The sequence below is a fragment of the Cajanus cajan genome, chromosome 6 (genome assembly GCF_000230855.2).
Source record: "Cajanus cajan strain Asha chromosome 6, NIPB_CcT2T_4, whole genome shotgun sequence".
Lineage (NCBI taxonomy): Eukaryota > Viridiplantae > Streptophyta > Magnoliopsida > Fabales > Fabaceae > Cajanus > Cajanus cajan.
The window spans coordinates 58,442,837-58,460,980 of NC_138522.1; the positions used below are offsets into that span (position 1 = coordinate 58,442,837).

The 18,144-nt window shown below is 30.9% G+C and overlaps 1 protein-coding gene across 2 annotated transcripts; it reads right to left on the bottom strand.

The window, feature by feature from the left end:
* Positions 1-404: 404 nt before the first annotated feature.
* On the bottom strand, positions 405-10,967 carry LOC109796150 (TOPLESS-related 3). Of its 2 annotated transcripts, XM_020355808.3 has the most exons (26): positions 10,765-10,966; positions 10,514-10,646; positions 8,770-8,949; positions 8,558-8,671; positions 8,124-8,282; positions 7,596-7,770; positions 7,360-7,489; positions 6,922-7,037; positions 6,644-6,776; positions 6,451-6,560; positions 6,212-6,281; positions 6,063-6,136; positions 5,895-5,990; positions 5,732-5,824; positions 4,425-4,552; positions 4,070-4,304; positions 3,813-3,983; positions 3,640-3,723; positions 2,736-2,888; positions 2,528-2,638; positions 2,249-2,428; positions 2,041-2,169; positions 1,838-1,933; positions 1,305-1,487; positions 1,038-1,213; positions 405-873 (listed from the first exon to the last, which is right to left on the bottom strand). In XM_020355808.3, the coding sequence occupies exons 2-26, from the start codon at positions 10,591-10,593 to the stop codon at positions 657-659; spliced, it is 3,393 nt and encodes a 1,130-aa protein (XP_020211397.1). In that variant the 5' UTR covers positions 10,594-10,646; positions 10,765-10,966; the 3' UTR covers positions 405-656. The 2 variants fall into 2 exon arrangements, with proteins under 2 accessions (XP_020211397.1, XP_082915226.1); XM_083059100.1 differs by lacking the exon at positions 8,124-8,282 and having other exon boundaries at positions 10,765-10,967.
* Between the last annotated feature and the right edge of the window lie 7,177 nt (positions 10,968-18,144).

Sequence of the window (18,144 nt, forward strand, 5' to 3'; positions counted from 1 at the left end):
TTTTTTTAAAATTATAAAAACTAAAAAGATCATTTTTGAATTTGAGAAACAAAATAAACTTATTTTAAATTTAAAAAACTAAAAATAAATTTATTTAAAATTTGAAAAATTAAAAACATATTTAAGTTAAATAAATAAATAAGCAACTTGTTAAAAAAAATAGTTTAAAACTAGGAAATTTTTGTTTGTATTTTATATTATTACTACACAAGTACCTGCCTTGAAAGTCTCGAAACTACCCTAGCTTAGCTAGCTGCTTCTCTCTCTTCATGACACGCTCTCCCTCACAAATAATAAAGAACTATGAAACATTGTCATCGCGGCCATCTTCGTGCCACAAATAACAAATAACTCGAAAGCAATATATAATCTCTCTAAGACCAACAGATTTCATACAACAAATGTGAGGAGAATGAACAGATTCACATTGTTAGCAAGTAACAGGTACACTAGAGTGCAGTATAATAATGTGACCGAGTTGACTAGAACAAATTTAGGTATACAGGACGAGCTTACTGCTGAACATTTGCCATTTTTATGTCCAATATGACCCTGACAAGACCTTGATTAGGGACAAATGGGGGAATCGATCTAAAAATCTAAGGTGATAAAATTACAGATGGAAAGAATATGCTGGTATGGTACAATGAATGTTCTTATCGTTGTGCCTGATCGGGTGTGTGGTTGGTTGTTGTAGATGATGATCCTGTTCTACCGTTCAATATTCCATTATCCATAGGTGGACTGGTTCCCCACTTACCTTCTGATTCACTGGGCTCTATCACTTTCACAGACCCATCTGTCAATCCAACTGCAAATTGGTTGGGTTCTAGGGGATGAGCCGCAACAACAACAGGATACACAGATTGATTCCTGCAACATAGTATTACACAACATAGATCGCTAGTTCAGTTTCAATCCAAGAATTTTGCTAATCATGAGATCATGAAATGGAAGTAAGATTTCAAAATACATCCTTGAATATATGCTCAATGTTTAATACAGTAAAGGGTAAACAGCTGTTGGCTGAAACTTACCCGCTTAGAGCCGTAGGTGAGAAGTATGTGGATTGGGCAATCCGACATCTTAGTCTCAGGCTGTCAGCATCAAAAACCCCAGTGTTGCCATCGCAAAATGTAGCATAAATTAACTGACTGTTGCAGGAATAAGCTGCATATGATATAGGAGCAGACAGAACATCTTGTGGAACCCACTGCAGCAAGTTAATTTATAAGAATATCTCAGTTTTATTTTTTGTCAGCAACAAGCAACTTATCAATATTAGGCAGACAAATTCTCTTTACCTGCCGAATGCGGTCCATCTTAGAGGCATCATATATTGCCAACTGAGTCTCATGGGCTACCAGTAACCGGATTTGGTCTGAATGAAACTGCACACGTGTGTCACCAACAGGAGCCTTTCCTGCGGGTAGTTGTATAGGAACTGATTTTCTTTTCTCCCATGTATCGATGCTCCATACACAAAGCTGTACGCAAATTATTTCAACGAAGTAAATTGTTATGGAAAGGCACACTACACGTTCACAGAAACAAAAAAGAAAAATGATATTAAACAACAGATTAAGCATCGGCACCTTCCGGTAAAATAATTTCAATGAAGTAAAATGTGATCTAATTTCATAGGAATCCAGAAAATACAAACAAGGCTATCCTGTTATCCTTTACACTGGGAAGCAAATCTAAGGTGAAACCAAGTAATTACAAACAATCCAAAGACGGATAACATAACACAGAAATCTCGAAAACAAATTATGCACGAGAGGTTTTCCAAATCACCCTGAATATAAAATGAAAGGAGAACAGTTAAAAGACATACGTGAGCATCAGCACCAGATGAAACCAGGATGTTAAGACTGGTTGAAAAGGCTAAACCAGTAATTCGCTTTTGGTGACCCTTCAATTTAGATTTCACCTAGAAGAGTACCACCAAGAAAAACGTGTTAATTAAAAAATAATAGCATAAAGATAGTAATTTAAAAATAATTTAAAATAAAGAAAGCAGTTAAAGATAGTAGTCACCTCATCCACTCTAACATTATAAATGTGAATTGTTGAATCCTCCATCCCAATGGCTATGATGTTGTTATCTTGAGGGTGGAAAGCCAGAAAGGTAGAGGCAGGGGGTGGAGGCATGAATGTTGTCATTACCTATATGAAAATAAACCATAAGTAAACAGTAAACTTAGCAGCTGAATGGAATATCATGGTTGTATCTCTGGACATGTACCTTGAATGTCATCATGTTAAATAACGAAACCTTTCCACCACAGGCAGACATAACATAGGAGTCATTCTTTGAAAGCGCAATGCAAGGAACAGCTTCATCAAGGTTGACACCCGAGACATCATTAGTCATAAGAAGACCACTGTTGGGTTGCCAATGCTGTGGAACAACACTGGCAGTTGCCTATAATCGTAAAACTTCAGAATTCTGTTCTCTATTGAAAAGGGAAAAGTAATGACAAGCATAAAGAAAAGTTAAGGATTAGAGAGCGATTATCATTACCTTCCCATTGAGATTTTGTTCACTACGAGGCCACTTCCACAGCTTCTGAACACCATTTGAACCAAGTGCCAAAAGACCAGCACCAGAGTTTGTATATAATAGTCGAACGACCTATGTGGGACTCTAAGATTTAAAGCAGTTCACAGTACACAAAAATTGGAATATAAAATGGCAAATCTCATTTTCATATAAATTACATTCAACAAACCTTGCTGGAAGAATCTGTACTGTCAGGCATGGTAACTAACCGACAATGGACAGGGTCCACAATTTCAGACAGCTGCCATGGTTTAGCCCTGTCTATTCCATCTTCCGCAGTTCTAGGTTTCTCCACATTTCGAACTGTGGGATCAACTCCATTCTTCATTTAAAATGGCAAAACCAATCAATGAGTTGTGATACATAATTCATGACCAATAAAGTAACTTAAAAAAAATAACCAAATAATTTCACAAAGAAATACAGGCATCCTATACTACCTTCATCCTTATATATACCCTTTTAACTAATTTACAAGAATTAAGAAAGTTGGTTAATTTAGTTGAGGACATTGAATTTGTTAATAATTTGAATTATTTATTCAAAGTTATCCTTAAAATTATTACGACATGTCCCCTCACGCATTTCATCTATTTACTTTTCACCTAATTAAGTAATGTGTGGTTAGTCATCTTCTCCGATCCTCACAAGAGAAAGAGTTTATCTTACTAATTTACATCATTTATGGTTTATTGCCTAAAAAACTACAAGTAATTTAAGGGTATTTTTTATTATAAAAAAAATAATGCAAGAAACAATTTGAAAGGGGTCTTATGTGACAAACAAATTTCTAAAAACATTTTTATATAAAGAGATGGAGGTAGTAATAAAAGTATCCAAAAGATTGTCAGTCCTCCACAGTATGGAAGGGCATGGCATAGTGCAACTAAGCATGCCAGAAGAAGAAAATATCACGCTGATCCGACATGCTTGTGTAAATATTAAAAGAAATGAAACATTAGTTATCACTTATCATAATGTATTAATTTCTAATTTTTAAGCTACGACTAGTATATCATAGTCATCATAACATCATAATCAGGCAAAATGAGTTCACAGGGACATATTCATACAAGAATTGGAGAAGGCCTGACAGGTGAGCTCCTTTCTACTTTACAGTTGACAGGACTAACATTAACAGCAGAAGAGCCAGATACCTAGATATCATAAACCAAATGGATAGCATAAGTATGTATTTTGATTTGAATATCAAGAACCAAGAAAATGTGAAGAAATAAGTCACAACCTTGATTGCAGCAGATTCAATGGGTGGTGGCCTCAGTGCTTCAAATCCTGGAGTTTCAACTGTTCTCAGGGATCTAAGACCAGTAGCATTGCCAAGAATTTTGAATCCATTGTCCGCAGTAGTAACAGCAAGAAGGTTTCCTTCCTTGTTGAATCTCAAGTGTGGAAGGGCCTGAATGGAGATTCATACAATTATATAAGGAATGTCTTCATAAAATGTAAGCTATATTCCAGAAGACTTAAAACAGTTAACTCCACCTGTAGTCCACCATCTGCATCGGTGCTTGTTAGGGGATTAATATTGTCCATGTCCCAAAATTTGATTTGGCTATCCTCACCAGCAGCCAAAAAGCGATTTTGGGTTGTGTCAAACTGCACGACACCAGTAGATTTCTTTCTGAACCCATTGTATGTTCTCTTAATGGCTCCTTCACTTTCATTCCATTCAACTAGAAAAGACTCTCCATCTTTACTAGTCCCACAAGAAAACAGTCTATAAAAAATAAGGGAGGAGGATAAATAGGAAGACATGTTTATAAAATTTTATTTAACACATCTTCATTATCCATTGAACCTGAAACTTAATACATATCCCCATCCAAATCCTTCTTACCTACTTCCATCAGCACTGTAGAGCATTGTAGTACACCAATGACCTGGGGCATCATAGTCAACCCTAGAACCCATATTATCGTACAACCAGGCTTTTATTTTGCCATCAATGGCAGTTGAAAATACAAACTGCGAAGTTACAATGACAACCTTTAGTAACATTGAAGGAAGTGTTTACTAGAATAATACAATCATAGACAGTATGTACACTCTTGGGCTTTGCTAGAACCTAATAAATAATGAAAGAAAAAAATATGGAATAGAAGTTGGCTCTAGAAAGATGGAAAGCAGGAAGATCAGAAGTTTCTATCTTTTTTAATACTAATGCTATTTTTTACATGCTTTTTTCCCAAAAAACACTTCATTATTTCCTAAACCAAAATATTGCACATTTTTTAATTTTCCATTCCACTCCTGCCTGTAACACCATAAATGCTAGAAGATCGTGCACAATAAAATTTTATCCAGGACATGTATCCAAATTGACTTATTTAGGGTACTAGTTCATGGCACATGAGGTAATGTCAATGAAAATCGGAAAATGTACAAGAGGTGGGAGGATACAGTAGCAATTGAATAGGCAATACTATTGTCCTGCCTGCTCAGGTAGGTATAGTGGTGGGCAAGAAGCTAGTAGTTGATCCAAAGAACAAAGTATATGTTTATTTAGACTACAAAAGGCTGGATTCAAAGGTAGGGATGCAAAGAGATGTGGTAAATGACAATTGCACCACACTAGAATAGGTTACTTATGTCAGCACTCATGAGAAATGACTGATCGATCATACTATGAGACTTACAATTGTGGAATATGAGATATGATTGATTTCTTACATAGATTAAAAAAAATGAAGTTATCATTAATTAAAATTTTATGACCCAACTTGTTCCCATGATAAAACAACAAAAAACAGTAATAGCATTTTCAGTTCAATAATGCTCATGCTGTAATGCTAAAAACATATTGAATTAGTCAATCATAAATATAGACATACAAGACAGATCTAAAGCACTGAAAGAAGTTCAAGGATTGTATGCACATGTAGCTGCAACTTGCAAGAAATTAAAAAAAAAAATACATATTCCATGTAAACGGATCCTATGTGGAGAGAGGAAGGAAGCAATTATCCCCAAAATATTCTAATGATCACAATAAATGAGAAATGTTGTTTTTATAGTTCAGTAAATTAAAAGAACAAATCACTCTGCAGATAGGTAAAATTATAGAGCAATAATCTATTAAATTAGAACTCTAACAAAATCCAAAGAATAAACTAATAACGAAAACATATCATATCATCTTTGTACCTGAATGCTCTCCTTGTGATGAGGACATATAGAATAAACAGGTGCCTCATGCCCCTCAAAGTTAAATAGTCTTCGTCCATTTAAATCCCACACCTATTAAGAGTTTCTTATTTTAGACAAAATAGATACAGCATTTATGGATAATTACAACGAATGTATGCACCTTTATCAATTTATCATCTCCACAAGTTACAATACAAAGTTGTTTATTCGGATGAGCAAATGCCAAGTCATTAACACCACCAATATGGGCATCAACCTGCATCAGCAAGGAAACGTGAATCAAATTGTAATTACAACTTTGGTTACTTCTGATAAGAATAATATTCACCTCTACACGCTGAGCCAGCTCATTTGATCCGGTGTAGGTATATAAGTGAATCAAATGTTTAGTAAATGCAACACCTACATTAAAGCAATCAATTAGACATTTTACTCTGACAGACTCAGTTACAAAATGGTTTCAAAAACATGACATACCCACAAAATTTCCATCAAGGCTCCATGTGACACGGCTGACGGAAATAGGTGCATCTTTGACCATAGCTGCCTGTGAAAATTACCAACTATAAAATTCCATAGGTTGTGAATTCTCAAGCACCAATGGCCACCATCATAGTAATACACTAATTATCTGGTTAGACCATAACTAGGAGTACTATAGAAAAAGAAATACCGCACAGTATAAAAAATTCATTGAAAAAAAAAAAATTAAAAACCTGAAATGGTAATGAGCATGCTGTGATATCCCATATCTTGAATGGCTTTGAGACCAACCTGTCTCGCGACCCAAGTTCCCAGAGTGTAATTTCACCATTATTAGAACCAACTGCTCAATGGAAATATGTAGTTATATTTTTTACACTATTAGTAGCGAGATATTACACATAATGCAAAAATTATAGAAAATACCAAGAAGTAAGGTTTGGTGAGAAGGATGAAAGTCCATGCTTGTCACAGAGGATCCTTGGTGCAATGTCATAGCCACTGTTCTTGGTAGATCATCCAGCGACCAAGAGGCTTGTCTAGCAGCAGGATATGAAACCTAAAACAATAGATACAAATCATAGTGGCACAAGTCACCAACCATTACAAAGTGAGGAGCCCTATACAGCTCAGAAGCAGAAAAATCATTGGCATCAAGAATACCCAAATCACATTTAAATAAACCAATAAATCATCAAAATTACCTCCTCAACAGAAGGAGCAGGCCGGAGTCTTTTCATTAACTGCTCATGATCAGCATTCTGATAATCAACTATGCCTGGAGTTGCCGGAGGTGTTCTTGGATGCTTCAAGATAGACACTGTTTAAAAAAGGGCAGGAGCATTTTAATTCATGAAACCTCTTGCACAGTGAAATTACTGAATATGCAAAATTCTAAGCAAAATTAAGAGCATATTGTCCTGCTTGTTTATCCAAGTGAATACAATTTCAGCTGTCAGGATACTAATTACAGTAATTATTTTCAAATGAGAAGTTAAACAAGTGAAAAATTCTGGGGTGTGAGCAGCATGTGAAATTTAATTAAACTTAGGGTGAATTTATTGGCAAAAATAAAGTAAACAAAGATTTTTTAAAATAGATGGCGTAGTGGGGGTGGGCAATGGGTAACCAAATTTTTTAACCTTGATTCTGTGGGACAGGTATGGTTGATGCTGTGACAACAGCTGCTTGGACAGATGATGAAGCCGAGGCATTGGCCATCCAACCAGCCAAAGCATTAGCATTAGCAGTTGCAGCGGCAGGTGGAAAGGGCTATACAAAACAAATGAAAACAATATCCATTAATCAACATGATAAATTAGATTTTAAATAATTAAAAACATATAGAATCCATTTTATGAAATGCAAGGTATCATACACCATGGGCTCCAATTGAAGTATAAGCAGCAGGCTTTGCAACTGCAGCAACTGGAAGATTGACAGGTGTAGGTGCTAGAGGACCATTAGGAGGTGTACATGCATGGTCAGTGAATAAAGTCTTTATATCTGGGTTTGGCCTAGGGTTTTTGCAAAGCTGGTGTTGCCAGTTTAAACTGCATTGATTAGGGACATAAATCAGTTAATAAAAGAAAAAGGCAAGGCATAGCAAGCTAAAAATCAAATATATTCAATCAATAATAGATAATAAATAGTGCATAATCAATTAAAACCATATGCAAAGGTCTAAGAGATATAATACTCGTATGCTCAATAAGGCAACAGCCACACAATTTGCTTTGCATTTTCCATGTAGAAAAGTCCTATCAACTATGAAAAAGAAAATTAAAAAACATAGCAAAGTCTTTTAAGGAAAGAGAAATAGAATCAGTTGAAATCTTTAACTTGCATTTTTTTTGGCATGATAAATAGTAACTTGCATATTTATCTTCAACTATAGCGTCTATACCTTTGATTGATTAATGTCCGCAATCTTGATGATCTAAGGGTTGGAAAGATAAGTTTATCACGGAAAAGAGGATTTGCCTCTATAAGCTTTTTTAGCTCTATCAACATGATCCCTCGAGCAGTCTTGGTGTCACCATACTTAGAAAGCTGCTCATTCTCCCTGGCATTTGAAATGGAAAGGAAAAACTAAACTATCTTGAAATTTAATTAATCTGGTAGGTCTATTGATCATAAAAGGCAACATGACACAGTATGGTAAACTTTGTTCTTCACAATCTATCCTTTACTTCTTTCGTGAGTTTTAATGAAGATTCAAGAATATTGATGTTTGACATAAATCAAATAGGACTTCAGTCTTCCTCATAAACATAACAGACAGGATACGGCACTAAAAACTGTGCTGTGCATTATTAGGCTACATGTTCAATGTATTACCTGAAATTACTAAGAGTTAACAGCTGTGTGATTTCTTTGTATAGTTCCTCATTGAAGGTGGAGAAAACTTTCAAGTCACCCACTAATATCTCAACAGCCTTTGCCTTGTCTTGCCTGAAATTTAACAGCACCAAAGACAAAACATGTGAAGTATCATCATAAGCAGAAACACAATTAAAAAAAATTCAATAGGGATTCAAATTAATAGATACCTATCAAGTGCTTCCAGATATTTCTGCTTCCTGATTTCAAAGAATATTTTCATGGAGTATCTATTATCATCAACTTTGGTAAACCCTGTTAAGTACTTCTCAACTTCATCCCACTCACCAGCCTGTACTTTTTCTTCAAAGTACTTCATATTGAAGAAAAACCCAGATTCTTTCTCAAGCCTGCACCAGAAACAAGAATTTAAGAAAGAAATAAGCATCAACGATAATATGAAAAATACGAAATGTTTATAAAAGGATGAGAAAGAGTTTTTAATTAATTTGTTATCATCTAAATTCCAATTTCTAAGTGACGAGATTATGCATTTCATTTTTTCTACATGAAAGGAATTCTCACATTACCATTAAAATATTTACAAGTTTAGCTTTCATATTGAAGTAATTCATTGCTTTAAAAAACCAACTAGAGTAACAGCCAACAAAAGAAGTGCAATATACATTGTTCTACCCCTTTTAATGTAATTGTGGTGGTGGTCATGGTTATAGAGAATTGCAAAAAAATAATCATGCTACCAACAATTATGCAGCCACAATTGTGGAAAATTTTGAAATTGCAGTCACAATGGCAGTTGCAAATTGCAATTCAAAACTTACTAGCCCTGTCATTCTGGCAGGATGATTGAATCTTAACAAAGAATTTGATAGTTGACAAACAATAGGGTTTTTATAATGCAAACATCAACTAGATTATTCACTCTGCAATTCATCTATCCACATTCAAATTATAAGCTTCTTGGATTACATCATTACAAGGATATCTATCAGCTTGAAGACATAAATTTGAAAACACTCCTCATCTCATTTCTCTAACTCTTTTAGCTCATTTCCAATACAATGCCCCATCTAGAAACATCATAGCATAAGCCAAAAGCAAGATTTAAAATCAGCCCACAACAGCGATTATGGCTGTGCAATGTCAAGGTTTTGAGGTCTCTGCAGCTGCACCAGCCACATTTGTGGGCAATTTCATACAGTATCGAGGATCACAATGAAACTGCAACCACAATTTAAACTTTAGCCGAACAACACTTAGTGTGTGTTTGGTTTCTCATCTCAACACACCAAACGTCAGTTGAATTCAGGGGGTGTTTATATTATCATTTGCACATTTCAATCAGAAAAGCATGTATCTAGGTGCATTCAAATAAATGGAAGTTTGCCTCTCAGAAACGTTAAAACACACATGCACTCAATCCATCAAGAGAGAAGCTTTTCCATTTAGGTGCAAAGGAACGTGTCAGAACAGTTATTCAAGCACACTCTTAACTCGCGAAGAGTGTTAATTTTTAACCACCTGTCCCTTTTTAATTTGAAAAAAAACTAAGATAAACAGAAGAAATTATTATGAGCTGGGACCATCATTTGTCTATGATCCAAACCAATCTCTATGAAACACGTAATCGAATTTTATTTAATTTTTCTCATAAATTGGCAAAAGCACAGTATGATGATCCCGAGCCATAAAATATTTTCTCCATAAACAGACAGCTAATTCATAATGACACTTGCAATTTCAACAAGCAGTCTACCCACTAACAATAATAATAATTGTAAAAATTTAACATTTAAAAAATTTCCCTCCCTTTCGTAGCAAGAATTGCTGGCTCCTAGCCTTTAATTTTATTTTCAGTCACACATAAAACTTGCACAGAGAAAAGAGGCGACAGATATTAGCTAAAGCTAAACAAAATCAGATGAAAAAGAGGGGCCAAGGAGACTTGCTTACCTGTGCACAGACTCCTTGAACTTTTCTTCCTCCAAAAATTGGAGTATCAGAAACACTAATTCTCGACTCAAAGAAGTCATAGCTGCTTCTCAAATCTGAAACACACCAATAATCTCGATCTTGGAACACCGATCTTCAAACACAAACACGCCAAAGAAAAAAAACACAAAAAAACAAAATCAGGCCGAGAGAAAACAGCACATAACTTAAATTCCCATAAACAGAGAGAAATCAGGAATGAAGCAGGCAACCTCAACGCGAAATCCGAACCCAGAGAGTGTCCGCAACCTCAAATTCTTCCAAAATCTAGAGCCTCTTTAGGATTACAGAAGCTCCGTTCGAGAATTTCTAGGGTTTGAAAGACTGCGGATAAGAGGAGGAGAGAGAGAGAGAGAGAGAGTCGGTCTCGCTATCTTCGATGAGTTGTACAGAGGCGTCTATCTTTTTCTACTGACCCATCAGACATAAGTACATCTAGTTATTTGATAAGTACGACTGCTTATTACGATAGGCTATCATTTCGTGAATGATAAGGCAATGAAGGAGAGTGTCGCGGATTCGAAACTACTAATTCAAATTTGGTGAATATTCGCAACACACGTCCACTCGGGCCCATCTTCTATGTACTGTCGCTTTCCCTTTCAAGCGATAATAATGCAATTTATTATTAACTCTTTTTAATATATCTTCTCGCCATCTCGGATTTTATCGCGATACTTTCAACGATGTGAACCCACGCAGCGTGCAGCATTCATTGTGGGGACCACAACTATTTTGTCATTTTGTTACTGTTTTTTATTTTTATTTTTATTTTCTTATACATTCTTGTCTCTCTGACTTGGTAGTGAGCCATCTCTTTCTGGTCTACCAATTAAGTAACCAATTATAGGACATATCACCAGTCGTGCCCATTTTCAGAAATTTAAATACTACTTACCTTTAAAGTCAATTTTAATAACACTATTTTAGGCTAAACGACCATTGTGGGGTACTATTAGAAACTTATTACCAAAATGGGGCTGTTTTGAAACATTTTACACCTTTGGGATTCTTTTATTGGGTGTCGCTATGGCCCATAGCGACACCCATGACACGTGGCATTTTTTGGTCTGAATATGAGCTATGAACGCCATATTGATAGAGTCGTTGTAGCTGGTGGAGACCTTCAAAGAGTCGCTATAGCCTATAGCGACTCAAATCGGCTAAAAACGAAAAAAAAATAATTAAAAAACGAAAAAAAAAATTTATTTGGGGCGCTATGGCCCATAGCTCCACTCAGGCGCTATGGGCCACAGCGCCTGTGTTAAAAATATATCTAATATTTTTAAAATATATCTTATATTTTTAAATTTTAATTTTTTTTTACAAATTTATAAAAAAATAACAGGTAAAAGGGAAAAAAAGATTGAAATAAGAAAAAAATGTTAATTTTAAAAAATAAGTAATAAAATGTAAAAAATAATTTTAAAAAAATAAATAAATTATTTGGGGCGCTATGGCCCATAGCTCCACTCAGGCGCTATGGGCCACAGCGCCTGTATTAAAAATATAAAAATTTTAAAATAAATTATAAAAAAAATTGTGATAAAAGGAAAAATAAGAAATGAAATTTTAAAAAAAAAATGTTAAAACTTAAGTAAGAAAAAATTAAACACTGGGCCGTTTTCGTGACTGAGAGAAGTTTGAAATTATATGTAAAAGTTCTTTTTAAATATAAAATTTTAAAAATAAATTATAAAAAAATTTATGATAAAAGGCAAAATAATAATTGAAATTTTAAAAAAATAAATTTTAAAACTTAACTAATATAATGTGAGAAATAATTAAAAACGAAAAAATATATATATAAATTGAGGCGCTATGACCCAGAGCGTCACCACACAGAGGCTGACACATGTCCACAGCTAATTTGAGGCGTTGCAACTCATAGCGCCTCATTAATTGACCGCCTGCGTGACCACACAGAGGCTGACACGTGTCCACAGCTAATTTGAGGCGTTGCAACTCATAGCGCCTCATTAATTGACCGCCTGCGTGACCACACAGAGGCTGACACGTGTCCACAGCTAATTTGAGGCGTTGCAACTCATAGCGCCTCATTAATTGACCGCCTGCGTGACCACACAGAGGCTGACACGTGTTAATTAAAAAAAAATTGATTTATATTTGAAATACGTTTAATTTATTTCTGCTTAAATATTGAATTTATTTATTTTAATTCTGTTTTAATTTTATTTAATTAAAAAAAATAAGTTTATTTAAATTTTGAATTTATTTAATTTAATTCTGTTTTAATTTTATTTAATTAGAAAAAAGTTTATTTAAATTTTCTAATTTATTTAATTTAATTCTGTTTTAATTTTATTTAATTAGAAAATAAGTTTATTTAAATTTTTAATTAATTTAATTTAATTTAATTCTGTCTTAATTTTATTTAATGTAGAAAATAATTATAAATAAAAAAAAATGGGGCGCTGTGAGCCACAGCGCCATTCAGGCGTACTGGGCCACAGCGCCTGTTAAGAAAATAATGTAAAAAATAATTGAAAAACGAAAAAAAAATAAAAAATGGGGCGCTGTGAGCCACAGCGCCACTCAGGCGTACTGGGCCACAGCGCCTGTTAAGAAAATAATGTAAAAAATAATTGAAAAACGAAAAAAAAAAAAAATGGGGCGCTGTGAGGCACAGCGCCACTTAGGCGTACTGGGCCACAGCGCCTGTTAAGAAAATAATGTAAAAAATAATTGAAAAACGAAAAAAAAAAAAAAAAATGGGGCGCTGTGAGCCACAGCGCCACTCAGGCGTACTGGGCCACAGCGCCTGTTAAGAAAATAATGTAAAAAATAATTGAAAAACGAAAAAAAAAAAAAAAAAAAAAAAAATGGGGCGCTGTGAGCCACAACGCCACTTAGGCGTACTGGGCCACAGCGCCTGTTAAGAAAATAATGTAAAAAATAATTGAAAAACGAAAAAAAAAAAAAAAAAAAAATGGGGCGCTGTGAGCCACAGCGCCACTTAGGCGTACTGGGCAAGCCTATAGCGACACTAGTCCAACCCAATCAAGTCTAAAAAAAAAAAAAAAACCCCACGTGTCATGGGTGTCGCTATGGCCCATAGCGACACCCAATAAAAGAGCCCCAAAGGTGTAAATTGTTTCAAAACAGCATTATTTTGGTAATAAGTTTTTAAAAATGCGCTACAGTGGTCGTTTAGCCCACTATTTTAACTATATTCTATAAAATATATATTTAATAAACAATAATATTCCTTGTTTTCAAAATATATAAACATTATGATTTTCCCTGATTAAATTGATAATTAATAGAAGATCTTATATTTTTAAATATATAATAAGAAATTTAATTTTAGATTTTTGTGCATAACAAATGTCACATATCCCTCGTGAGATTCCTTGGAAGATATGGAGTTGTTAAACAAATAGACTAAATCACGTTTTTATCTTCTAATACTATAATTATGTAATTTTGTTTTTTAAGATTTTAATCAAATATTTAATTTTGTAAGTATCACAAATTGTATGATTTTGATCTTTTGAATTTTAATTGAGTGATTTTAATTTCTTAAATATTATAATTTTATAATTTTAATTTATCAACCATTAGGGTTAGTCTAGTAGTTAGGTGAGGAGGGATTGAGATAGTTAAAAGTATAGATTCTGAATTTAATTTTTATTACGACCGTCTATGTAATCTTTCATACTTTTACAAAAAAAAAATTATTAAATATTACAATTATACGAATTTTGATCTATTTAAATTACGTATATTATAATTTTTATTTATTATTAAATAATATATTTATTATTATTAAATTACTAATATATATAATTTAAATAGGTAAAAAATTATATATTTGTAATATTTAGAGACTAAAATCACACATCAAATTTTAGGGGCTAAGAAATTGTTCAACTAAAAATTAAGATACCAAAATTGTACAATTATAATACTTAAGAGATTAAAATTATTTAATTAAAATTTAAGAGACTAAAATTATACAATTATTATATTTGAAATTAAGGGATAAAAATGCATTTAAACCAAATATTTTTTATATTTAAAAAAAATTAATTTTTAATTGACAGATACCACTAATTCAAAATAAGCATGTCTTTAAATATGGTTTGATTTATGTAATAAAACAAATTCGTAAGAAGCACTATTATGTTTTATTTTACAATTATTATGTTAGAAACTCATGGTTTGTTAAGTTAATTAAGACAATATATATATATATGTATATATATATCGAATTCAAATTAAAAGATAATTTTGAATTTTATTTCTTAAATTTAACATTTTTCTTCTTTTTCTCTACTTTTTTGGTTAACTTAATAAAGGGAAAAAAATTACGATAAATATTTTCCCCCTTTATCAATTTTCCTATCCCAACAGAGTTTGACGAATGCCATTTTTTTTTCTCCTTATGAAACATTGTTTGAAAAGAATTCATATTTTAACGCCCTATATCAAAAACTATATTTTTAATGCTACATTAATTAGATGAGATATAAAAAAGGAAAAAATATAAATAATTATTATTTAAAGGAAATAAGCTAGTTTTGCAAATGTGTAATTTTACTTTCAATTTTTTTTATAACAAATTTGATTCACTAACTATTCAAAATTAAATAGAAAATATTAACATATATATGAATTATACATTGACACATAAGAAAATAAAAACATTAAAATAATGTTTTAATAGATTATAATTTTCAATTACAATAAAAATAAACATAACATATAACATATATGTAATAAAAAAACTAATGTTATTTTTTTTACATGAAAGCCAACATAACTAAGTACTATTAGACAATGTCATTCATGGATATATTTGCATTTTTTGTTTAATTTTGGAATAACATGTTAATGAGTGGACAACATTACTTAATTTTTAAAATTAAAGGGACCAAATTTATAATAAAAAAATTTGTAAACCAAAATTACACATTTTCTAAATTATAGACACAAAAAAATAACTTTTTTTTAGTTAAAATTTGATTATTAAAATAAAAATTTATTTTTTACATTTCAATTTTATTTAACTTGAAAAAATAGTTTATTTTAAAATATTTAATACAATAAGTAAAATTGTATAAAAAAATTTAATAAGAAATAATTGGTACTATTTCAGTATAGTTTTATTTTAATGTCTAAGTCTTAAACAAATAACATTATATTATATAATTTTAAGGTTAAATTATATTTTTGTCCTTTTTCTAGTATTTTTATATTTATTATGATTTTTTATCTATTAAAATATTTATTTTGATCCTTTATATGTTATATTTGAATGATATAGTCATTTTAAAATAATAACTAGTTTAAATTTAAAACATGATTGTGAATCAATTTTTTGACTGATTTAAAACGTAAAACTTATAAAAATTATGAAATGCAATTGACATTTAAATTCAAAAAAATTATAAATACAGTAAAATTCATTTGACAAAATATATTTCATAAACAACTTGAAAATAGCATATAAATAAATTTTTTGAAATTTTTGATTCATCATGTTTATAACAGTTTTGGTTTAAATTTTGATTATATTTAATAATTTTCATATAATTAAATTGTATGAGACAAGTTTTAAGTTTTGAATTAATAAAAAAAAGATTTCAAAAATATTAAATTGACCTAAATTTAAAAGGTAAATTACCAAAATGAACATTTATAAAAAGATTAAAATAAATTTGAAAATTAAGATAAAAGAACTAAAAGTATAATTTAATCTATTTTTAACTAATTTTTAAATAACAAGTTTTTTAAAACTACAAAAATCAAATCAAACTAAACCAAAAAAAAAAATGTTTGATTTGAGTGACTTTTAAGTAAAAAAACTCAATCAAACCATTATGTAAACACTCATAACAAATACTTGAGGTATATTTGAAAATGTCACAAAAATTATAATATTTCAATACTCAATTGTTATTATAGTCGACTACAATCATAATACATTTTTATTTGAGAAAGTTTACTGAGAAGTGAATTTAAAGTATTATATTTTGTTTAGATATGGAAAAAAAAACCTATTTTATGTACTAAATTAACTTTATAAGAAAAAAAATTGTTAAAAAATAATAAAAAAATTTAAATCTTCATATTATTAAAATAACTTATTTTCAAAAGAAAAAAAATTGTGTATAAATTTCATGTAGTTTTTCAAACAACAAACTTATTTTACAAATAATTTTTTTCTAAAACAAAGTTAAATATAGTGGGGGAAAATTAGACATACACTTACTAACTGTGTTGCACCATGTATAGCATTAAAAAAATGATATATATATATATATATATATATATATATATATATAAAAAAATAATTTAATATAAATATGATAAGCTCCAACATGTAATTCATGCAACACATTATCTTATAAAATACAACACCACACAACTCAATAAGAACATCACCATGTTTGAAAGTAAAATAACTTAGACACATCAAACTTATACCACAAGCAATGACGGATCTAGGTTAGTAAAAGTGGGGGCAAATGCCCCCGCTATGTATTTTATGTCAATTATTTTCTCAATATATATTATAATAAAATATATTATTTATTATGTTAGCAACTAAGTATTTTATTACCTTTTGTGTTTTATGTTGTAAAAAAAAGTTAAAATCAATATATTATTTTTGAAGTATATTTTTCTTTTAAAAAATACATTTGATTGTAGCTTGATAACTTAATTTTTCTTAAAAATAAATGGATTTAAGTTATCAAATGTATGTGGGGTCTACTAAAATACATCTTATTATTTTTTTTAAAAAGAGTATATTAACAAGTTATAACCGTAATATTTCTTAAAATGTACCTAAATGTAACATGTTAACTTACTCCTTTAAAAAAAAAATAAGTAGTTGTGCATTAACAAACTCTTATGTATGTCTACGTGGTGTGTCAGGTTAATTATAATTAAATAAACTTAGCCAAAAGATGATGGTTTATTCAAGTTCATATTATGTTTTTTTTTTTTATAAAAAAGGCAAAGTTTTAATATGAGAAATAAACGGTTGAATGATTGTTTTATTACTTATATAAATAAAAATAATTTCGAAGATGTCAAAAATAAAAAATCATTTAGTATTTTTATAATACGGAATCTCGTAGAGAACAATTAAAATGTATATTTTTATTCCAAAAAATGAAAAATTATATGTCTATTACTACAAAATTATATATAAATATTGCTCCAATTATTTAAAATTTTCAAATTCGTTCCTGGCCACAACCATGTCATTCAAGAAGGTAATCACCTAAGTGTATGAATATACCAAATCACGCTATATCATATGTATACACCTCAATTAATGTGTCATCACATATTCATCTATAGAAATCTTTTACAATAAGATAAATAATTTAAATAATTTGATACTATCAAATTGACATAACATTTTTATATTTATTAGGTCAATAACTAAATGAGATATCAATCCCTTGAAGAATAAGAAATCCTTAACTTCAAAATTTTCTCAACATCAAACCTCAAAATTATTAATAAAAACATAATAATTAATAAAAATATACAATATTATACATACATCTTTTAATATTTATATTCATTCAAACTAGGACATGTAAACCAAA